The following is a 24,123-nucleotide window of genomic DNA, read 5'->3' as shown; positions in this document are numbered from 1 at the left end:
CATGTTTTCAAATTTCTTAGTATATAGCTAAGAGTAGAATTGTTAGGTCCTATGGTAACTCTGCTGAGTATTCTGAAGAAGTGCCAAACTGTTTCCCAAAGTGGTCGTATCATTTTACATACCATCATTGTATGAAGGTTCCAATTTTTGTACGTCTTTGATAATATTTGTTATTGTTTTTTTGATTATAGTCACCCTAGTGTATGTGAGGTGGCATCTCATTGTGGTTTTGATTTGCATTTCTCTAATGGCAAACATGAGCATCTTTTTTTTTTAAGATTTTATTTATTTATTTGACTGAGAGAGAAGAGCAAGAGAGGGGAACACAAGCAGGGGGAGTGGCAGAGGGAGAAGCAGGATTCCCCCCGAGCAGGGAGCCTGATGTGGGGCTCCATCCCAGGACCCCGGGATCATGACCTGAGCCGAAGGCAGACGCTTAACAACTGAGCCACCCAGGTGCCCCCATGAGCATCTTTTCATGTGATTATTGGCATTTATCTCCCTTGGAGAAATGTCTAGCCATATGCTTTGCCCATTTTTAACTTTTTTTGTGTGTTTTTATTAAGTTGTAAAAGGTCTTTATATATTCTGAACACAAGTCTCTTATCAGATATATTATTTGTAAATATTTCTTCCCATTTTGGGGTTGTCTTTTTACTTTCTTGATGGTATTACTTGCAACAAAAAGTTTTTAATTTTGATGAAGCGCAATTTATCTATTTTTTCTTTCATTGCTTGTGCTTTGTTATTTTATATAAGAAACCACCGCCTAACCCAAGGTTACAAACATTTACTTTTATGTAAACTAAGAGTTTTATAGTTTTAGTGCTTACATGTAACTCTATGATCCATTTTGAATTAATTTTGTTTACTGTGGCAAGGAGTCTAATTTCATTCTTTTGCATGTGGATATCCAGTTGTCACAGCACCATTTATTGAAAAGACTATTCTTTCCCTATTGAATTGTCTTAGCGTCCCTTTTGGAAATCAACTGACCAAACCCTTAAGGGTTTGTTTCTGGACTCTTCATTCTATTCCATTAATCTACATGTTTATCCTTATGCCAGTATTACACTCCCTTGATTAGTGTAGTTTTTAGTATTGAAATTGGGAAGTGTGGGTCCTCCAACTTTGATCTTTTTCGAGATAGTTTTGGCTTTTCAGGGTCCCTTACATTTCTATGCATTGTTTTTATAATTGGGAAAATTTTGTTAGAAAGAGAGAAAGATAGACATTGCCGATGGTACTATGAAATCCGTTTTGTTTTCTGAGAGTGATACTTCTGCTGTGCACCTATTTTCTTGGTCAGGGGAATTTTTCTCTCCTAAAACTTGTCCTGGTCACCGTAGATTTTTTTTTTTCATTGTTGATGAAAATGTGATGAAATGTGCAGGGTATTGATTTTGACTTCATCTCCTGTCTTGAGTCACTTGGCTGGGTCAGGGGTTCTTTCCACAACACCCTGATTTTTTTTTTTTTAAGATTTTTATTTATTTGATGGAGAGAGAGGGAACACAGCAGAGGGAGACGGAGAGGGAGAAGCAGGCTCCCCACTGAGCAGGGAGCCAGATGCAGATGCGGGGCTTGATCCCAGGACCCCAGGATCATGACCAGAGCTGAAGGCAGCCTAGCCGCCTAACCAACTGAACAACCTAGGTGCCCCACAACACCCTAATTTTTTATTTAGTCCAAGCAAAATACTATCACACTCTACTCTGGTGGTCTCTACGCTGTTTTCATTATAATTTCATCAGCAAATCATGTTTTTCTTTTTAAGATTTTCTTTCTAAGTAGACTCTACACCTAACATGGGGCTCAAACTCACAACCCCAAGATCAAGACTCGCATGCCCTACTGACTGAGCCAGCCAGGCACTCCAACTCCAGCAAATCACTTTTGAGTATGTATTTCTGCAGGTTCACTTTGAATATACAAATATATGTATATTTATTCACTTATAACTTATATATACATGATTATTATACATATTAAAAACACACAAAACATTTTAGAGGTTGAGATTTTAAAAATGCTTAGAAATAGAAGTTTTCCCACACTTCAATGACTTTTATTTCTCTGGAGACTGGCCCTCTTGGATTTTTCCTATACACTTCAGTGTGTTCCAGCACCCAGCCAAGGGCCAGGTACATAGCAGAAGCTCAGTGTCTGCTATTGGAAAGAAAATTTTCAGATATCCTGCTATTTCTATTAATACACACTGCCTCTATTCCTAGGTTCAGCACCCTGAAAGTAAAGATTTTGCATCTATCATCTGCTAGGGTCACTTTGCCCAGACGCTGTGGGCACATCTCCCCTGTTTTCTCTTTTACCTGTGATTGCACCTTATCTGACTAGTTTCTTTATTATTTTTTTTTAAAGATTCTATTTATTTATTTGACAGAGAAAGACACAGCTAGAAAGGGAACACAAGCAGGGGGAGTGGGAGAGGGAGAAGCAGGCCTCCCGCTGAGCAGGGCGCCCGATGTGGGACTCGATCCCAGGATCCTGGGATCATGACCCGAGCGGAAGGCAGACGACCAACAACTGAGCCACCCAGGCGCCCCGACGAGTTCCTTTAGAAAATAGCAATTGTATCATCCTTAACTATAATCTTTATGTCAAACTGGTCGGGTGGAGTCCTGGGTGCCTTGACCATAAAGAATGAACAGCAAGCTTTCTTATCAGGTTGTATCACTGGAGAGTATGAACAAAGGCAAGGGAGCTTTTGGGGGTGACAATTAGGAAGTGCTTCAGGAAGCTGGATTTTTTTATTTTTAAAGATTTAATTTATTTTTGAGAGAGAGCATAAGCAGGGGAGCGGCGGGCAGAGATAGCAATAGACTCCCCGCTGAGCACTCTGGGATCAGGACCCCAGCGGAAGGCAGATGCTCAACCCGCTCAACCGACTGAGCCACGAGGCTCCCAGGATGCTGGATTTTAAAGGGCCAGTGGGAGTTAGCCAAATGAAGAGAGGAAGGCAGTCCCAGCTGAACAGCAGGGACAAAGGCTGGGATGGGAATGGCCCCAGCACATTCTGAGCTAGGGAAGAGTTCGTGTAGTTGAACACTACACAGGGGCAGGAACGGTTGCGTTTGTGTTTTTTCTAAAGATCCCTCCCGGCAGCGCAGTGTAGTATTAGTCTTGAGGCTGGAAGTAGGGGAGGCTGTTGGTTGCCTGGAGAGTAGAGTAAAATTATAGGTAGCCTGTGGAAACCTCTGGGATTGAAAGCCCAAACTGAAGCAGCTCTGCTTTAGTGCTTTGGCTGCATTCTTTTATAGGATTTCAACTCCCCTCCTTTTTTTTTCTCCCTCCAGGGCTGTTGCCCTTTCCCTTTGATCCCAGGAGACACTTACCTATACCTTTATCAGAAAAATCACTATTTCCTAGAATTCCCCGGGGCTGGGAGAGTTCTGTTTCCGGGCTCCGTTTGAGGCCTGCCCTCAAAAGAAGACACAGAAGTGCATCTTTGCACAGGTTTTATCAAGCCAGAGCTTGTCGAAGGCTTCACCCCACCCCGCCCTAGTTAAATATCAAACCACGCACACAGACACAGAGATAGAGGCTCAGACACGTCCAGACAGAGAACAGCCTCAGGCTTATCAGGACCCCCAGACCTACAGCCAGCGGTGTGTCTGACCGGGACAGGCAGCCCGGGGAACCATCGCCCCAGTGGCCAGATCACAGCCCTTCCCTGGGAAGAAGGGGGCCGAGGGAAACCCCAGCGCCCTCGGGATGGGCGGGGCGCCGGCACGGCTCGGGCGGCCTGGCGGCGCCGGTGGGCGGGGTCTCCCCGCCGGGCACTGCCGCTGACGGCGCCGGCTCCGCCCCTCGGGGAGGGCTTGCGGTGAGCGCGCGAGCAGGGCCAAAGCCGGCCTGGGAGCCTGCCGAGCCGAGCGCAGCAAGCGGAGGAGCGCCTGGGCGGCGGCGGCGGCAGCGTGCACTATGGCTCCGGCCGCGGACCGCGAGGGCTACTGGGGTCCCACGACGTCCACGCTGGACTGGTGCGAGGAGAACTACGCGGTGACCTGGTACATCGCCGAGTTCTGTGAGTGCGGGCGCCAGCGCCCGGGCCTGAGGCGGGAGGCAGGGAGGCAGGGCGCCGGTCTGAGGGGAGACGCCGCGTGAGGAAGGCGAAGGGCGGACCTGGCCGCCAGGGGAGGCACCAGGCCTGGCCGGGGAGGTGGAGTGGGGAGCCCTGGCCTGGGGGCAGGAATGGGAGGCTGCTGAGGAGGGGAGCGGATGGGGGAATCCAGTGTGTCGGGTGAGGCGTGCCGGGGTCTGGACGGTTTGCGGGGGGGGTGAGTTTGGGGGAGTGGGAGAGAAGTGGGGAACCCCCGCTGGACCTGAGGGGAGGCCTGAAGGGTAGGGGTGGGATGGGAATTCCTGTCGGAGGGGAGGAGTGGGGCAGGCTGGGGCGGCCCAAGAGAGGTTGGGAGAGTGGAGGATTCTGCTCGTTAGAATGAGGGCCCGGGACACCTGCTCCTACTGTCGCTGCCACCACCTTCGGCCTAAGGGCACAGGAGAAAGGAACAGGTCCTAGCTTAGTCTTACCCCAACCTTGAAAACTCCCAGATCTTTCCCTTCCTCTTTGTCTGTTCTCGCCGGACCTCTTCGGTCACCTCCAGGGAAGGTGCCAGGCTCTCAAGAGCGCAAGGGACCAAGTCCCTGCGCCACTCTGCCTCCTTTACGACTACCTAAGGGTTAGGGTTCATCTGAGGGCACTGCTTCCACTGATTGCACCTTCTGAGGACTCGGGGAACATCCTTCTCCAGGTGCTGCCCCTGACAGGCCCCAGTTTCCCCCTGGGTGGGTGGGTGTGTGTTTCACCAGATCTTTTTTTTTTTTTTTTTTTTTTAAAAGATTTTATTTATTTATTTGAGAGAGAGAATGAGAGATAGAAAGCACGAGAAGGAAGAGGGTCAGAGGGAGAAGCAGACTCCCTGCTGAGCGGGGAGCCCGATGCGGGACTCGATCCAGGGACTCCAGGATCATGACCTGAGCCGAAGGCAGTCGCTTAACCAACTGAGCCACCCAGGCGCCCTCACCAGATCTTATTCCATCAGGCTAGGGGAGCACAGGAAAAATCTGCCACTTTTTTTTTTTTTTTAAATGCAGTTTACTTTGGTTAAGTTTTTAGAGCACAATGTTTGATCCTTCTTCGGGTACCTATCTGCTTCTGACAAAGTACAGAGGGGTTTTTTTCTGGCTATTTCTTCTTTTAATTGGATCCACTTTCTCAGGACAGGAAGCAACTCTTCTTTGCTAACCTACCCATTGTTGGGTCCTTTCCCCAGGCATTTGTTTGGCTTTGTAAGAAGGAGGCAAGAGTTTCATGCCAGCTGATCCTACCTTATTGTTTTCACAGTAATTGACTAAATTAAAAAAAAAAAAAAACAACACACCGAACTCTTAGTAGTGTTCAAGACTTTAAACCATTCCTCTTAAACCATGATTTATCCTGAGAGTCACTTATCCAGAACTACTACTTTAGAGTAATAATTTTTTACATAGTAATGGAAGTATATGGGCAAAGTGATCATTTGTAGTGTAATTACTTGGCAGCCCAAATGTTGGCAAGGAAGCGCTATACCAATTTGCTGTTAGGTCATGTTGGCAAGCCCATACGTGGTCCAGAGAAGGTCCATGAGAGGAAGAGACCTAAAACCATGCTTTGTGAATTGGAAGTGTATAACATGGAAAAGAGAAACTCAGGGGTCTTCAAATTTTGGATGGGCTGTCAGTCATATAGAGCAGTTAAACTTTCTGTATTTCTCTAGAATGTGGAATTAGAGTATATGGGTGGAAACTAACTGTAAGCGGAGAGATTTTGCTTCAACATAAGGGAGCTTTTAAACCAAAGAATCATAGGATGGATTGAGGAGAGCTAGAGGTCACTGAAAGTTTTGAAACATGTTGCTCAGCTAACTCACATGAATTTTTTTATGGAGAATTGTTTATTAAAAAAAGGGGTTGGCTTTAGTTGGCCTTTAGGTCCTTTGCATATTTATGGGTGGATATAGGTAATAATGGCTCTTAGTTTAGAACCAAGGATTAGAATCAAGAGAAAACTGACAGTTAAGTCATGTGAGCTATGAGAGTGCAAGATACTACTGTTCTTCCAGATAGCTCTGAGAAATGGGAAATGGCTTTTGGTCTTACCGTCCTTAGAGGAGGAAACTGAGCAGACTGCAGGGAGGGTTTTGACATAGGAATCGGGGTGCAAGAAGAGGGTAAGTGAATGTTGGTTGTCCTTTGCTCATGTACCTTGGGAGAAAATTATTGGGAGGAAGTTGAGTTCAAGTCTTCTTATCCAGGAGGCAGTGGGTATCTGTCATATTTTGGAGTAAGAGAACTTGATCTTCGAAAAATATGCTGGTTAATAATGGTGTGTTTAGGGGGCGCCTGGGTGGCTCAGTCGTTAAGCATCTGCCTTCGGCTCAGGTCATGATCTCAGGGTCCTGGGATCAAGCCCAGGATTGAGCCCCGCATCAGGCTCTTTGCTCCGCGGGAAGCCTCCTTTTCCCTCTCCTACTCCCCCTGCTTGTGTTCCCTCTCACGCTGTCTCTCTCTCTCTGTCAAATAAATAAGTAAATAAAAAATCTTTTTAAAAAAATGTAGTTTTATCATTCTTATATTTACATTAATGATAGAACTATTAAAGATAATAATGGAGATAAAAGCCATATCTAAGTGCTTACTGTGTACCACACTGTTTGCTAAGCACTTCATCTATCTTCTTTCTTTTTTTTCCTTTTAAAGATTTATTATTTTAGAGAGAGAGAGCGAAAGAGACAGATCAAGTGATCGCTCACTTGCATGTGGGGATGGGGGAGGGGCAGAGGGGGAGGGAGAGAGAATCTTTTTTTTTTTTTTAAAGATTTTATTTTTATTTATTCGAGAGAGAGAGAGAATGAAAGATAGAGAGCACGAGAGGGAAGAGGGTCAGAGGGAGAAGCAGACACCCTGCTGAGCAGGGAGCCCGATGTGGGACTCGATCCCGGGACTCCAGGATCATGACCTGAGCCGAAGGCAGTCACTTAACCAACTGAGCCACCCAGGTGCCCGAGAGAGAGAATCTTAAGCAGACTCCCTGTTGAGCTTGGAATGGGGGTGCTCAGTCTCAGACCCTGAGATCATGACCTGAGCCGATTTCAAGCAATCAAGAGTCTGTCGCTCAACTGACTGAGCCACCCAGGTGCCCCTCTGATTTTTTTACCTAAGACTGCAAAATGTGGTGTAGAGATAGTATTCAGGTTGAGGTCTGATTCTAAAGCTACTATATGCCATATTCTGTCACACTTTCATTGTTTTGTCCCTGCATGCAAGGTATGAGGACAGGTGAAATAGTACACTATCACAAGGACAGATTGAATAATTATTCAAGAATCCTATCTTTTAGCACTAGGCTGTGTATATTTTGAATAATAAAAAGATGAGTTTCTGGAATTGCACGTTCAGATGTGGAAGCAGTTCTGAGTCACTGAAATACCTGAAAATCTGCCTTTTTAATATCACCCAAGATCAGTTCAAATTCTTCTTTTTTTTTTTTTTCCAAATTCCTTTTTTGTTTGATCAGATTGTAAGGACAGGGGAAAACGTAGAGTTTTTTCCTCTTAATTATAATTGTGAAATAATATGTTCCTTGGTGTGGCAGAAGTTACAGGTACAGACAGTCCTCACTCTTTATGGTAGGGACCATGCAAGTTAAAACCTGGCAAGGTAGTCTTACTAATCAGTGGGAAAAGTTACAATTGTTCTGTGACCTTCAAATTTCTTTGTCAAACACCATAAACCCTCTTATTGTTGGTTATAAACATATATAGAGAAATGAAAAAATAGCGAAACTGTTATTTAGTACACTGTAATTTAAAACATTAAAAACATTGAGAATTAAAATGTGTTATTTCTTTGTAAAAGAACTAATCAAGAGTAGTTTGAACAGTGTTGGCTTTCTTGTCATATAACATATGATATGGAATGAGTAATTTTTCTATGCCTTCATGAATTGTCATACTCCTTTCTAAGTTTGGTTCAGTTTCAACATTTTACTCTTTGCACTTTCAATATTGTGAAATATCTCTGAGAGTTCTTCTAATGCAGAGTTTTTTTTTGCTGTTGTTACTTCTTCCGGTCCATCTTCATCCTTTTCTCACAACCACTTTTTTCATTTATGTTGATAAATTTGCCTTTGCTAAGTTCCTCTGGCTGTATATCTAGAGTCCCTTGAATGGCAGCAATCAACATTGTCATTATCTGCTATTTCTTTGATAACTTTGTTTATGTTTGATTGGAATTTCACTTCCAATATTATCACTTTTTGTTTCTTTGATACACTTTCATCATTGTTGGCTCTTTCCCTATTTTGCTTATTCATTTTTGTAAAATGTCACATACGTTCATCACCAGGAGACAAGGAGGCAACTCAGCTACACACTTGGCTGTCTGTACATGAACTGAATAACAGAGTGCAGTGAATAATCACCAACAGTTTTTGCCTTGATTTTTTTTTTAAAGATTTTATTTACTTATTTATTTTTTAGAGAGTGAGGGGCAGAGGGAGAGGGACAGAGAGAATCTCAGGCAAACTCTCCACTGAGTGCAGAGCCTGATGCTGGATTCGATCTCACAACCTGGAGATCACGACCTGAGCCGACATTCAGAGTTGGATGCTTAACTGACTGCACCACTGAGGCACCCCTCAAGCCACTTTTCACACTTAGGTCTATAGTTAGTCATTAGAGCTTAGTAATACTTGAAGGCAAAGAGCATTTTGAAGTCTCATCTTGACTTAGTTTTTACCCGTGTTGTCCAAGATATTAACTAGGAAGAATTGTCATTTGGTAGCACATGTTGGAAGAAATGATAGATTTTTTTTTTAATGGAACAGTAATTGGTATATGGGTAAATAAGAAGAACGAATACCTCAGATGGTAATTTGGGGAACTTTACTAAGCAGAATACATAGAATAGTGAATATTTGAATGAAAGTCTTGGGGTGCTTGGGTGGCACAGTCGGTTAAATGTCTGCCTTCGGCTTGGGTCATGATCACAGGGTCCTGGGATCTAGTCCTGCATTGGGCTCCTTGCTCAACGGGGAGCCTGCTTCTCCCTCTGCCTGCCTCTCTTTCTCTCTTTCTGACAAATAAATAATATCTTTAAAAAAATGAAAGTCTTGCCCAGTGCATTATTATCTCAGGTTAAATTTTTAAGTTGTTCCTTTGATTTTGGGTTTACCCTGTCCCTTTGCCAACCATTTCCCCATTAGTGGGGAAAAAAACCTGACCTGGAGAGTTTTAGGTAGTGCAGAAGAGCATTTTGAAAGAAGTAGAGGCATGGAGAAACATTTTAGGACCCAGCAAAATGATACAGCCCAAAAGAGACAGCAGAAGCAGTTAAAACTTTTTTTTAAAATATTTTATTTATTTATTTGAGAGAGAGAATGAGATAGAGAAAGCATGAGAGGGGTTAGGGTCAGAGGGAGAAGCAGACTCCCTGCTGAGCAGGGAGCCCGATGACTCGATCTCAGGAGCCTGGGATCATGACCTAAGCCGAAGGCAGTTGCTTAACCAACTAAGCCACCCAGGCGCCCAGAAGCAGTTAATAGTGACACAACAGTCCTACATATTTACTGTAGGGAAAGTTCATGGTATAATGACTTGGAGCCAGGATCAAGATTTCTATTTGAACTTTGCTCAGTTGAATGTTGTGACTTTGGGCAAATCACTTAATCATTCTTTGTATCAGTTTATTTTCTATAACATTAGAATAATGATATGCAAGAGGGTTATGAGAATTAAATGGCAAGATACACGTGAAAGTGCACAGTGAGGTGAAGTGCTTGGCAAATACAAGGTGCTCAATAAATACTAGTTGAATTGAAATCTAGTCAAAATAAGTCTAAAAAGTAAATCATGCTGTGTTATAGTTGTGGCTTCCTCATCTGTGATGGTTAGTTTTATGTGTGAACTTGGCTAGGCTGTTGTATCCATTAATTTAATCAAATACTAATCTAGGTGTTTCTGTGAAGGTATTTTATAAATGTGGTCAACATCTACAATCAGTTGACTTTAAGTAAAGATTACTCTCAGTGATGTGGGTGGGCCTCATCCAGTCAGTTGAAAGGCCTTAAGAGCAAACACTGAGTTTGGGGAGGGTGGGGGGAAGGTTAAACTTTTTTGGGGGAGGTTTCCCCCTTGACTTACTTGACTCCTCACTTTAACGGACCTTTCCTCTCTTTTCTTTTTCTCCCTTTCATTCTTTCCTTCCCTCCCTTTCATTCTTTCTTTCATTTGTTTGAATATATTGAGAATATACCAGAATTTTTAGATGTTTTCAGTGGGATTGCTTTTGCACATGATGTTCCCTTGTCATTTGTAGCTACATTCTCTCAGTGGATACCTCTTCAAGCCTTAGTGATTACTCCTTACAGAGTCAGGTACTTCTGTTTCCCTTGGAGCACTTTTTTTTTAAAGATTAGTCATTTGAGAGAGAGAGAGCACGCACATGTGCAAGAGGGGGAAGGAGCAGAGGGAGAGAGACAAGCAGACTCTTGACTGAGTGCGGAGCCCGGCGCGGGGCTTGATCTCACAATCCTGAGATTGTGACCTGAGCCAAAATTAGGAGTCAGACGCTTAACATACGGAGTCATCCAGGTACCCCTCCCTTCGAGGACTTTCTATTAACTGAAGGATAAAGGCCAAATTCTAACATGGCATGAAAACCCCTTCTTTTTTTTTTTTTAATGAATATTTTCACAACAGCAAGAATTTTGCAGTGGATATCTGTTCACCTATTGCCTAGATTCTATTTTAACATTTTATTATGCTTGTTTTACACTTTTTTCCTTAAAGGTCTTATTTATTTATTTGACAGAGAGAGCACAAGCAGGGAGAGTGGCAGGCAGAGGGAGAGGGAGAAGCAGGACCCTGGGATCATGACCTGAGCCAAAGGCAGCTGTTTAACCGACTGAGCCGCCCAGGCGCCCCTCTGCTTGTTTTATTGCATGTCTGTCCATTTATCCATTCTTCTATCAATTAATTTTATTTTTTGATACATTTCAAAGTAAATTGCAGACATCTGTACATTTTCCCCTAAATCCTTCAACATGCATATCATCAAAGTTCAGTTCTTTTTTTTGAAGATTTTATTTATTTATTTGAGAAAGAGAGAGAGAGCACGACCAGGAGGGAGGGACAGAGGGAGAGGGAGAAGCAGACTCCCCGCTGAGCAGGGAGCGTGATGCGGACTCGATCCTAGGACTCTGGGATCATGACCTGAGCTAAAGGCAGATGCTTAACTGACTGAGCCACTGAGGCGCCCTTAAAGATCAATTCTTTGTGGGGTTTTTTGGATGTAAAATTTATATTTGATGTTATGCACAGATCTTATGGTATAATCGCAGTATTTTGAGAAATGCATACATTTGTGTAACCAAAACCTCTAGTAGAATATGGAACTTTACTGTCAAGAAAGTTCCTCATGCCCCTTCCCTGTTAATCCTCACCTCCACCTTCCCTTTCTCTCTAGGGTGGCCACTGTTCTGATTTTTTTCTCCCCACCATAGATTAGATGCGTCTGTTCTAAAACTGAATGTAAGTGGAATCATACAGTCTTTACTGTTTGGTATAAGATTTCTTTCACTCAGCATGTGGTTTTTGAGATTTCATCAATGTTGTCGCATGTTTTGGTAGTTCCTTTTTATTGCTGAGTAGTATTCCATTATATCAATATACCATAGTTTATCAGTTTTCCTATTGCTGAACACCTGGCTTTTTCAGGCTTTGGCAATCATAAATAAAGCTGCTATGAACATTCTTGCACAGGTCTTCTTGTGGATATATATTTTCATTTCTCATAGGTAGATACTCAGGATTGGAATAACTGAGTCAGAGGGTAGTTGTGTGTTCAATTTTATTAGAAACTGCCAGACCTTTTCTCAAAGTGGTTGTAGTGTTTTACATTTACAGCATTTCATCCATTCCCTCACTAACATTTGGTGTGTCTTTAATTTTTGCCTTTCCGGTAGTAACGTAGTTTTTTAACTCATTGTGTGATCCAGTGTATTCTAAACTCTTCAGTCTGTGTTCCTCCTTCTCCCTATAATTCCTGCTTTCCTTGCGTATACTGTACTCTTGCAAAACAGACTGTTTATGTATTACATTTATATTTTGGTACACTTTTCATTGTTTGTGTTCTTCCCATGAGAGATAATAATAAATTGTTTTTTAAAGCCATGAAGTTTGGAGGTGGTTTTTATTCAGCAATAAATAACTGAAATAGAGGGAGAGAGTAATAGTCCCTCTAAATAGTCTAAAGTTGAGTTTTGAGCAATTTTGATTTCCTGTTGTGTAGACTCAGAGTATGCCAAATTACACCATACATTTTATTCTTAGAGGATGAAACTTTAAAAATAATAATAAAGTTTTGGGCACCTGGGTGGCTCAGATGGTTAAGCGTCTGCCTTCGGCTCAGGTCATGATCCCAGAGTCCTGGGATCGAGTCCCGCATCAGGCTCCCTGCTCCTTGGGAGCCTGCTTCTCTCTCTGCCTCTCTCTCTCTCTCTCTTTCATGAAAAATAAATAAAATCTTAAAAAAAAAAAGAACTATAAAAATAATAATAAAGTTTAATATAGGCCCTCTCTCTGAAAATTTCAAAGAATTTTTATAAGCATCATTTTATTTATCCCTATAATGCACTCATAAGACTCAAAAGAGGCATTTTACCCAATGAAAATCAATAAGTACTTTAAGGTTGAAATAATTCAGTTGCATGACTGGAAAAATCTTTGACTCATTATAGATGTGGACTCCATCTTAAAGTTCTTTAACTTTTCAGAGCAAGCTGCATTTAACAGCAAGAAGAAAGACTGAATGGACTCAAAACAAAACAGAACTCTAAAATTGCGCATGTTGGGCGCCTGGGTGGCTCAGTTGGTTGGGCGACTGCCTTCGGCTCGGGTCATGATCCTGGAGTCCCGGGATCGAGTCCCGCATCGGGCTCCCTGCTCGGCGGGGAGTCTGCTTCTCCCTCTGACCCTCTTCCCTCTCGTGCTCTCTATCTCTCATTCTCTCTCTCTCAAATAAATAAATAAAATCTTTAAAAAAAATAAAATTGTGCATGTTAAGATCTTGATACTGCTGTAAAAACTTTTATGACTGGAATTCATTTATTTCTACACAATGATAAGGAGACATTCTAGGTAAGGTAGTCTTCGCAAAATGAAATATGGTTTGAGGCTATTTTACCTGCTGGGTAGCAATCCGTCCCCCACCCACCCCCTCCCCTCCCCCTCCCCCTCCCCCCTCCCCACCCCCTCCCCACCCCCTCCCCACCCCCTCCCCACCCCCCTCCCCACCCCCTCCCCACCCCCTCCCCACCCCACCCTTTTTATTTTATTTATTTATTTACTTATTTATTTATCTTAAAGATTTTATTTATCCATTTGAGAGAGAGAATGAGAGACAGAGAGCATGAGAGGGAAGAGGGTCAGAGGGAGCAGCAGACCCCCCGCCGAGCAGGGAGCCCGATGCGGGACTCGATCCCGGGACTCCAGGATCACGACCTGAGCCGAAGGCAGTTGCTTAACCAACTGAGCCACCCAGGTACCCATCCCCACCCCCTTTTTAAAGCATACAGGAGGACAGTCTGGTTTTGTTGTCTGAAATCCATTTGATCACTGGAGTTCATTTAGTTAGTTTTGCCAATCAGATGGATGTTCTCTGTTCTTTCACTACTCTAGAAATGTCCAACTTAGGGGTGCCTGGGTGGCTCAGTTACTTAAGTGTGTGCCTTCGGCTCAGCTCATGATCCCAGGGTCCTGGGATTGTGCCCCGCATCTTGTGTCTTGGGCTCCCTGCTCAGCAGGGAGTCTGCTTCTCCCTCTCCCTCTGCCCCTCCCCTCACTTATATGTCATCGAGCGTGCATGCTCTCTCTCTCTGTCAAATAAAATCTTTAAAAAAAACGTCCAACTTAAAGCTTGGCAATTGAAGAGAATTATGACGTTGATAAAGGAGGACTGTTCTGTGGTTAAGAGCATTCATTAAACTTTTAGCCTCCTCTGTGCCTTTCCCTCATCCCATCGTCTTCTTTTTTCTCCAGAGATAACCACTATCCTTAATTTAGTGTTTATCATTTCCTAGCTTTTTACCCTGTGCATTTCTAAAAATACACTGTTTAGGTTTGCTTGTTTTATATTTTATTTAAGTGGAATTGTGCTGTGTGTGTTTATTCTTCAGCTTGCTTTTTTCACTCACTGTGGCCAAATATGTATCATCCATATTCCCAAGAATTATCTCTGTTGATGGGTTTAGATATAGTTCATTTATTTTTCCTGTTTAGAATTCTGCTGTATGAATATATTGATTTATCCGTTCTTCAGTTATTGGATGTTGTTTTCAGGTTTTTGCTATTAGAAACGTTATAACCCTCTTGTACATATTCTACTACACAAATTAAGAGTTTGTGTATCTGTTGAATAGTGTAATGGTTAGATTGTAGGGCATGCTCATATTCAACTTTTAGTAGATCAGAAGTTCTCACGTTTTTTGGTCTCATGTCCTCCTTTATACATTTGAAAATTATTGAGGACCCTGAAGAGCTTTGTGAGTTAAATCTTTTGGTATTTACTGTATTAAAAGTTAAAATTGAAAAGATTTAAAATTTTTATTAATCCATTTAAGATTCATGCTTGTGTAAGAATTGAGTAAAAACCAAAAAAAAAAAAAGATTTATGCTTTTGAGAAATGAGATTTAACCATGCTGTTGTATCAGTAGTTTGTTCCTTTTTAATTTTTAAAATTTAAACAAATCTTTTAAAGATTTATTTTATTTTTTAATTTTGAATTCTTTTTAAGATTTTATTTATTTTATTTGACAAAGAGAGTGAAAGAACACAAGCAGGGGGAATGGGAGAGGGAGAGGGAGAGGCAGGCTCCTTGTTGATCAGGGAACCCAATGCAGGGCTCGTTCCCAGGACCCTGGGATTATGACCTGAGCTGAGGGCAGATGCTTAACTGACTGAGCCACCCAGGCACCCCAAAGATTTTTTTATTTTTAAGTTATCTCCACACCCAACGGGGGGCTCGAACCCACAGTCCCAGGACCAGGAGTCAGATGCTCTACTAGCCAAGCCAGCCAGGTGCCCCAATAGTTTGTTTCTTTTTATTGCTGAGTATTCCACTGTATGAATATAGTATAGTTTGTTTATCCATTGTCTTATTCCTGGAAACCAGGACTGTTTCCAGTTTTTGGCCATTATGAATAAACCTATGAACATTTTTATTTTATTCTTTTTTAAAGATTTTATTTATTTGACAGAGAGAGACATAGCAAGAGAGGCAACACAAGCAGAAGGACTGGTAGAGGGAGAAGCAGGCTTCCCACAGAGCAGGGAGCCCGATGTGGGGCTCTATCCCACATTTATTTGAGAGAGACAGAGCACACTCGGGGGAGGGGGATTGGGCAAAGGGAGAGTGAGGGGCAGAGGGAGAAGAGAAGCAGTCTCCCCGTTGAGCAGGGAGCCTGATCGAGGGCCCCAAACCCAGGACCCTGAGACCATGACCCAAGCTGAAGGCGGGCCTTAACCAACTGAGCCACCCAGGAGCCCCTCTCATTGTGGTTTTAATTATCATTTACCTGATGAATAAAGATATTGAGCACATTTTCATTGTTTCTTGAACATTCGTAGCTTCTTTTGTGAAGTGTTTTTTGCCCATTAAAAAAAATCTGTTGTCTTTGAAAGATTTTTTTAATTGAAGTATATAGTTGACATGCAGTATTATATTAGTTTCATGTGTACAATGTAGTGATTTTACATTTATATATATTATGAAATGCTTATCATGAAAAGTGTAGTTGCCATTTGTCACCATACAAAGTTATTACAGTAAGATTCAGTTGCATTTTCTGTCTTTCTCTGATTACTGATTTACTGTGATTACTGATACATATTTATTTCCATCCTTTTTAATGCTTTTTATTCTACATCTATATTTCTTGCCTTCTTTTGGCGGTGATAGGTTTTTTTTTTTTCCCCCTTCTCCCCTCTACTGGTTTGGAAGCTACTGGTTTGTTCTAGTTCTTTTATCTGACAAGTATTTCATGACATATACATAAATATATATAAATTTTGGATTTTTGAAAAAAGATTTATTTATTTGAGAGAGAGAGAGGGAGAGAAAACGAGCAGGAGGGGCAGAGGGAGAAGGAGAGATAATCTCAGGCGGATTCTAGGCTGAGCGTGGAGCCTGTCGCAGGGCTTGATCTCAGGACCCTGATTGATCTCAACCTGAGCCGAAACCAAGAGTCAGACCCGCAACTGACTGAGCCACCCAGGCACCCCTAAATGTTGGATTTTAAGTGTAATTCTCTAGGCTGTACTTTTCTCATCCCCATGATTTATTTATTTGAAAACTGGAAGTTTGTACCTCTTAATCTTATTCAACTATTTCATCCATTCCCCCATTCCCTTTCCCTCTGGCAACTACCAGTTTGTTCTCAGTATTTATGAGTCTGTTTCTATCTGTTTTGTTTGTTTTTTAGGTTCTCCATATAAATGAAATCATATGGTATTTGTCTTTGTCTGACTTATTCCACTTAGCATAATACCCTCCCTCTAGGTCTATCCATGGTGTCAAAAATGGCAAGATTTCATTCTTGTTTATGGCTAAGTTTATTTATTCATTGTCTGTGTGTGTGTACGTGTGTGTGTACCACATCTGTTTATCCATTCATCCTTCAATGGATACTTGGGTTGCTTCCATTATCTTGACTACTGTAAATGCTGCAATAAGCAGAGGGGTGCATATATCTTTTTTAAATAGTTTTTTCGTGGGACGCCTATGTGGCTCAGTTGGTTAAGTGTCTGCCGTTGGCTCAGGTCATGATCCCAGAATCCTGGGATCGAATCCTGCATTGGGCTTCTTGTTCAGCCGGGAGCCTGCTTCTCCTTCTGCCTGCCGCTCCCCCCTTCTTGTGCGCTTGCTCTCTCTCTCGCTCTCTCTCGCTCTATCTCTGGCAAATAAGTAAATAAAATCTTAAAAAAAATAAGTTTTTTCATTTTCTTTTTATACCCAGAAGTAGAATTACTGGATTTTATGGCATTTCTATTTTTAATTTTTGCAGGAACTAACATACTGTTTTCCGTAGTGGCTGCACCAATTTACATTCCTACCGAGAGTACAGCGAGGGTTCCCTTTTCTCTACATCCTCACCAACATTTGTTATTTGTCTTTCTGATATTAGCCTCTCTGACTGGTGTGAACTGATAATCTCATTGTGGTTTTGATTTGTATTTCTCTGATGGTTAGTGATGTTGAGCATCTTTTTATGCATCTTTTGGCCATCTGTATGTCTTCTTTGGAGAAATGTCTATTCGGGTCTTTTGCCCATTTTTAATTGGATTGTTTGGGGGTTTTGGGGTGTTGAGTTGTATGAGTTTTTAAATGTATTTTGGATATTAACCCCTTATCAGATATATCTTTTGCAGGGGCGCCTGGGTGGCTCAGTCGTTAAGCATCTGCCTTCGGCTCAGGTCATGATCCCAGGGTCCTGGGATCGAGCCTCACATCGCTCAGCGGGAAGCCTGCTTCTCCCTCTCCTACTCCCCCTGCTTGTGTTCCCTCTCTCGCTGTGTCTCTCACCGTCAAATAAATAAAATCTTAAAAAAAAAAGATATGTCTTTTGCAAATATCTTATTTCATTATTAGGCTGCCTTTTCATTTTGTTGATGGTTTCCTTTGCAGTGCAAAAAAACTATACATATTTACATTGTATGATTTGCTGAATTTTGACAGATGTACTCCCGTGAACCCATCACCACAACCAAGATTTGAATATACTCGTCATCCCAAAAAGTTTTCTTGTGCACCTTTGTTGCTTCATTGATTTCAGGTAGAAGAGTAAATATGGTCCTTGTTACTCTATCTTGGGTGGACGTGTAATGTTCGTTACTTTTAATCCTGTCTGTATACAGCCTATCTTTCTTATTATTGCCCTCTGTTAGAAGTCTTCATTATTTATTTGGTAAGCATGCTGTGTAGGTATCTTCATAAAATTGCTCCACCAGCTATGAGACTAGTACAAAGCCATGTATACCATCAATAAATGGTTTGCTTCTTCACGAGATTGGACAAAAACAATGGCACTAATTCTAAAAATTACCTGAAATTTAAATTGTATGTTGAATTTATGCTTTAAAATCTATTTTGTTTCTTTTACCTGGCAAATTTTTTCCCCAGATTTTTACTGTCAACTGTTATGTGTCCTTAGGTTTAAGGTGTTTATCTTGTAAATAGGAGATAGCCAATTCTCTTATTTTTAAAATTCAGTCTCATTTTCTGTCTTTCTGTGATTACTGATACATTTTTATTTCCACCCTTTTTATTTTTAGGATTTTATTTATTTATTTGACAGAGAGAGAGAGCACAAGCAAGGGGAGCAGCAGGCAAAGGGAGAGGGAGAAGCAGGCTCCCCGCTCAGCAGGGAGCCTGATGCGGGGCTCTATCCCAGGACTCTGGGATCATGACTTGAGCTGAAGGCAGACACCCAACCAACTGAGCCACCCAGGCACCCCATATTTCCACCTTTTTTAAAAGATTTATTTATTTATTTATTTGACAGAGAGAGACACAGTGAGAGAGGGAACACAAGCAGGGGGAGTGGGAGAGGCAGAAGCAGGCTTCCCGCTGAGCGGAGAGCCTAATGTGGGGCTCGATCCCAGGACCCTGGGACCATGACCTGAGCTGAAAGACGCTTAACGACTGAGCCACCCAGGTGCCCCTCCACCCTTTTTTATAATGCTTTTTATTCTGCATGTATATTTCTTGCCGTCTTTTGGCAGTGATAAGTTTTTTTATTCCCTTCTCCCCTCTGCTGATTTGGAAGCTACTGGTTTGTTCTAATTCTTTTCTTATGGTGTTCATTTAAATATTTTTTGAATACATACTTAAAATCTGAACTTATTTCTTCTCTTAAGTAATTGAAAGAAGCTACTTTAACTTTGTGTATGCTCCTCCTAACTTACATGTTATTTATTTATTTGCCGGAGATAGAGTGAGAGAGAGAGCGAGTGCACGTTATTCAGTATGTAGTTCCACCTTGTATTAGTCTTTGCTGCATTACAAATTTCCACATACGTAGTGGCTTAAAGTAACACACATTTATAATCTCACATTTTCTATGGGTTAGGAGTGTGGGCCTGGCTTAGCTGGGTCATTTGCTTAGAGTCTCTCAAGGCTGTAATCAAGGTGTTGGCTGGGGCTGTGGTCACATCTGAAGCTTGATGAGGGAAGACTTTACTAGCAGAATTTGGTTCCCAGTGGTTGTAGGATTGAGGCTTCAGTTTCTTGCTGGCTTTTGGATGGAAGCTACTCTTAGCTCCTGGAGTCTGCCCTGGGTTCCTTGCTGCATGAGTCCCCCAAAATAGGCAACCCGACAATGTGTGGTAGCTTGCTTTTTTAACACCAGCAAGGGAGTGAGAGACTCCAGCAAGATGGGTGCTACAATCTCATATAATATCACATGCACATAATTATATGTATCTTGTCATCTTGCTGTATTCTGTTGGTTTGAAGCAAGTCACCAGTTCTGCCTACATACAAAGGGGGAGGGAGTTACACAAGGGCTTGGATACTAGGGGGTGAGGATCTTGGTGGCCACTTTATTTAAGAGGGAGAAAGAGAGAGGGTGAGAGGGAAGTGGTGGGGAAGTGCAGAGACAGAGAGTCTCAAGCAGATTCCACACTGAACTTGGAGCCCCGTGGGGGGCTGGATTCCATGCCCCCAAGATCACAACCTGAGCTGAAACCAAGAGTTGGACACCCAACTGATTGTCACCCAGGCACCCCTATTTTTTAAAAATATTTTATTTATTTATTTTAGAGGGAGAGAGCGTGTACACAAGCAGGGTGAGGGGCAGAGGGTGAAGGGGAAGGAGAGGGACAAGCTGACTCTGGCTGAGCGCAGAGTGGATGCTCTGCTAGATCCCATGGCACCCTCAGATGGAGACCTAAGCCAAGACCTGAGCTGAAATCAAGTCACTGGTCAACTGACTGAGCCACCCCAGCACCCCCTGGTGGCCACTTTAGAATATGCTTGTCACAAACCTTGTGTTTATACTTCCAAAACGAGGTAATTGTTTTTATTGTTTTATTTGTTTTTTCCCTTAAACTAGATCACTATGGAACAACTTTCTTACTGTTATTCTGTGCTATTGGGTGGTTACTTTTCTATTTCATTTAACTACTGAGTAGGTAGTCCCTCAAGCATTTCATATAGATGATCTCAGATCCATTTCCTATCCTTCCATGGTCCAGTGCCTTATCTCCTATTCCTGTGTGAGCATTTGAAACTCTACTTGCTATGATAACGAGACAGGCAATTCACTGCCCTACCTCTTTCTCGCTGTAGGACAGTCATAACCCAGCCTCCATATTGATTTTCAGGTTCTTCTCAATTTTTCCCTCTGGGAATTACCTTTAGTCTTTGAGGAGTTGAACTGTGCATTGAAAAATATATTATTAAACTTTATCCAGCATGTCTAGGTATTTGTAATGTGAGGATTTTTGGGGTGTCTGCCATATTGCTCAATAGCTATTTATTTTAGCTAACAATTTATACATTTCAAAACTAGAAATACTATTAACTGTATATACACATAAAAATGTATACTTACAGATATATAAGATAAGAACTTCAGATAATCAGTATTGGCACATATGGAATATAGAGTTGCGAAGTATAATGGGTAAAGACTTTCACAAACTGGCCCTTGATGACTTTTCTGATGTAATCTCTTGCCTTTCTAAACACTTGCACTTTATATTTCAGCAGTATAATTCAGCTTTTATTTTCTCGAACACAGAATGCAACCTCATAGTTCCCTGTGTTTGCATACATTATTCTTTCTGATCTGGAATGTCCTGCTTTATTTCTCTCATCTCTTGGTTAATTTAGCCTTTTATTATTTTTTCTTTCACATTCATTTTTTCTCTTTAGCATTTTTAATTACTATATTTTTCATTTCTAAAGGTTTTCTTTTACAAATCTACCTGACAATTTGTGATAATTTTTTTTTGGTTATTTTTTGTTGCTTTCTTTTATTTCCTTAAACATATCAAACATATTTAATACCTTGTATCCATTAATTTCAGTATCTTTCATCTTTGTTTCTGTTGCTTGTTTTTCTGTTCTTCCTTTATGGCTGCGTGTTTCTTTAGGTGTTCTTATGATTTTTGACGATGATTTCATTTTTCTGTAGACTTGGGAAGTCTTTGAGGCCATGTTAGGTTGTAACGTCAGTGAAGGGTGGGGCCCTAGGATCTTGTTCATTGCTGTATCCCAGAGCTTGTTACAGTGTTTACTACATGAGGCTTTCAACAAATATTTATAGAATGAATGATGTGTATATGTTTCACATAGTATTTTAATTATTTATGTGTATGTCTATATTCTCCACTATATTGATAATGCCACAAGTTAAAAAACTTTAGCTTTAACTCAGTATCCATAGAACTTAGCACAGTATCTAATATAGATTAAGTTCTCAGTAAATGTTAGTAAAACCAGTGAGAAATCGCTTGGCATATTCAGCCCATTATAATCTATAGAATAAAAAAGGTTTATTTTTTGCCTGGTTGTCATTTTGAAGCCATTACTAGTGGAGATACTAGAGAAACGATGAATCAACTCAGATAACCAGTAGTATGTCTTGATCATGATAAAGCAGAACCTTTTTCCAGACTGAACTATAAAACCAGAACTTTTTTTTAAGTTTATTTATTTAAATAATCTCCACACCCAACGTGGGGCTCAAACTCACTATCCCAAAATCAAGAGTCGCATGCTCTTCCAACTGAGCCAGCCACTCCCCCTAAAACCAAAACTTTTGAAGTCTGGTGTCACTGAAGGCTGATCACATTATCAACTATTCAAGTACTTAACTGATTCCAGGGCATTGTGAATATATAAAGTATTCAAGAAATATTTACTAAATACCTACTACATGTATAGTACTTTGCAATGTTGTTTGATGGATTTTTTTTTCCCAATCGGTTATGTGCTACATGAGGTATAAACTTAAAATGTGAAAAGGTGACTAGCAGAAAAGATAAATGATTTGTTTCAGCAGTGAAAGAATTGTCTTAAGACAGTATCCTTTCTGGCAGCGCTGGCGTCAGCGGCTGAGGAGAGCCGGAGGGGGTTGCGGCGGCGGGAAGATGGCTCCTTCTCCTACCAAACGCAAGGACCGCTCTGATGAGAAGTCCAAGGATCGTTCTAAAGATCAAGGGGCCACCAAGGAGTCAAGTGAGAAGGATCGTGGCAGGGATGAAACTCGGAAGAGGCGCAGCGCTTCCAGTGGTAGCAGCAGCATCAGGTCCCGGTTCGGCTCTACCTCCAGCTCGGGCTCCAGCAGCGGCTCAAGCTCTTCTTCAGCGTCTGGCCGCTCGGGAAGCTCCAGCACATCCCACCAGTTCAAGCTCCAGCAGCTCCTCTGGCTCACCAAGTCCTTCTAGGCGCAGGCATGGTAACAGGAGGCACTCCTGCTCCAAATCCACCACCCAAAAGAGATGAAAAGGAAAGGAAAAGGCGGAGTCCTTCCCCTAAGCCCACCAAAGTCCACATCGGGAGGCTCACCAGGAATGTGACCAAGGACCACATCATGGGAATACTCTCCATCTATGGGAAAATTAAAATGATTGACATGCCTGTAGAAAGGATGCACCCAAATCTGGCTAAGGCTATGCATACGTGGAGTTTGAGAACCCAGACGAAGCCGAGAAGGCACTGAAGCACATGGATGGAAGACAAATCGATGGCCAGGAGATCACTGCCACCGCTGTGCTGGCCCCTTGGCCTCGGCCGCCCCCCAGGCGATTCAGCCCTCCGAGGAGGATGCTGCCGCCACCTCCCATGTGGCGTCGGTCGCCCCCATGAATGAGAAGAAGGTCACGCTCTCTGAGGCGCAGGTCACCCGTGTGCCGGCGGTCTCACTCCCCTGGCCGCCGCCGCCACAGGAGCTGCTCCAGCTCCCAACTCCTCCTGATAAGCAGGGTCCCCGGAGCTCTGTGCTCTGTGACTTCGATCCCATCCACTTCAGCTTTGTCACTTCTCTAGCCAAAGGAGGGTTGTTCGGAAAGAAATTCCTCACTCAGGGCAGGCTTCGAAGACAGCAACTGAGACGTTTCCTCTGAAGACAGAGTTCCAGAGAAGTATTCATGGTTTGGGGTTGTGCCTGTAAGCATGCCCTCCAGTTTTCTGGCTATAAAGCTCACACATTTCCAGTTCCTAAGGGAGTCCATCCAGTGGCAAAGCCAGCAGGGACAAAGCAGGGCTCCAGGTGGTAGTGTGGCCCCAGCCTGGGGGCGGGGTACCTGCTTCATTTCCACAAATGACTGGGGGCCGGTTGGGGGTGCCGGTCCTGCCCTCGCTTCATGGTCTGCAGGGTCCCTCAGGAAAGGGTGCACCTGGGTGCAGCTGCCATTCCTGCTCGCCTGGCCCTGCTCCCCTGATCGGGTCCTCTTCCCACACCTGCGGTCAAACGGCCCATGTTAGTTCCGGGAAATGGTTCTGTTTCTACGTGTACTCGCGCGCGCACGCACACCCCATGTCTCCCTTCCTCTGAAATTGGTGAGAGTAACGAGAGCCGGCTCGGCAGGGTCGTCACGGACCGCCCCCTGCTGCAGCTGCTGCTCAGGGTGGTCTTGCAGGTTACCTGGGCAACATGTACATTGCTTCTCTTGGCTTTTATTGTACAGTCAGTACTATAAATTTGTTGTTTTGAGTTTTGTAACTTGTAGCATTTTATGCCCTGTTGTTTTTGTATTTTGTTGTGTAGAGTGAAGGGATTGTGTTGAATAAACAGGATGAGAATACAAAAAAAAAGACAGTATCATTTCTTTAGTCATATGGATCACAAATGAATAAATTCTATAGACCTTCAGATGAGTCTAGTATAGTTGCCAGAATTACATGGCTTGCTTGGCTCTTAAGATTTATTAGGAGAGACCAACACTTACGATTGTGTCTCCCTTATTCTTTCTTTCCTTTTGCTTTTTCTTTTTGCATGTTGTGGTGGTAGGAACACAGCTTGTTAAAGAGAAATGACATGAGATTGAATCTAGATA

General features: G+C 42.5%; 1 protein-coding gene, 1 long non-coding RNA gene and 1 pseudogene across 3 annotated transcripts in view; 2 read left to right on the top strand and 1 right to left on the bottom strand.

Moving 5' to 3' along the window:
• Positions 1-2,806: 2,806 nt before the first annotated feature.
• On the bottom strand, positions 2,807-3,762 carry LOC113915398. The gene is made up of 3 exons (XR_003517648.1): positions 3,619-3,762; positions 3,354-3,434; positions 2,807-3,174 (listed from the first exon to the last, which is right to left on the bottom strand). It is a non-coding gene; the product is annotated as an uncharacterized LOC113915398 (long non-coding RNA).
• Positions 3,763-3,842: 80 nt separating this feature from the next.
• ACER3 (alkaline ceramidase 3) overlaps positions 3,843-24,123 on the top strand; it is a 163,022-nt gene continuing 142,741 nt past the window's right edge. Inside the window, exon 1 of one of the 2 annotated variants that reach the window (XM_027581220.2) lies at positions 3,843-4,045. In XM_027581220.2, the coding sequence (XP_027437021.1) occupies positions 3,943-4,045 (103 nt within the window). In that variant the 5' untranslated portion in view covers positions 3,843-3,942. The remainder of the gene's footprint in view (positions 4,046-24,123) is intronic. The other variant, XM_027581223.2, reaches the window with a different exon arrangement.
• On the top strand, positions 3,910-23,857 carry LOC113915362 (annotated as a pseudogene).

This window comes from Zalophus californianus, chromosome 11 (assembly GCF_009762305.2).
Source record: "Zalophus californianus isolate mZalCal1 chromosome 11, mZalCal1.pri.v2, whole genome shotgun sequence".
Classification (NCBI taxonomy): Eukaryota; Metazoa; Chordata; class Mammalia; order Carnivora; family Otariidae; genus Zalophus; species Zalophus californianus.
Note: the sequence above shows the minus strand (reverse complement) of the source record. Positions and strands in the feature narration are given on the sequence as shown.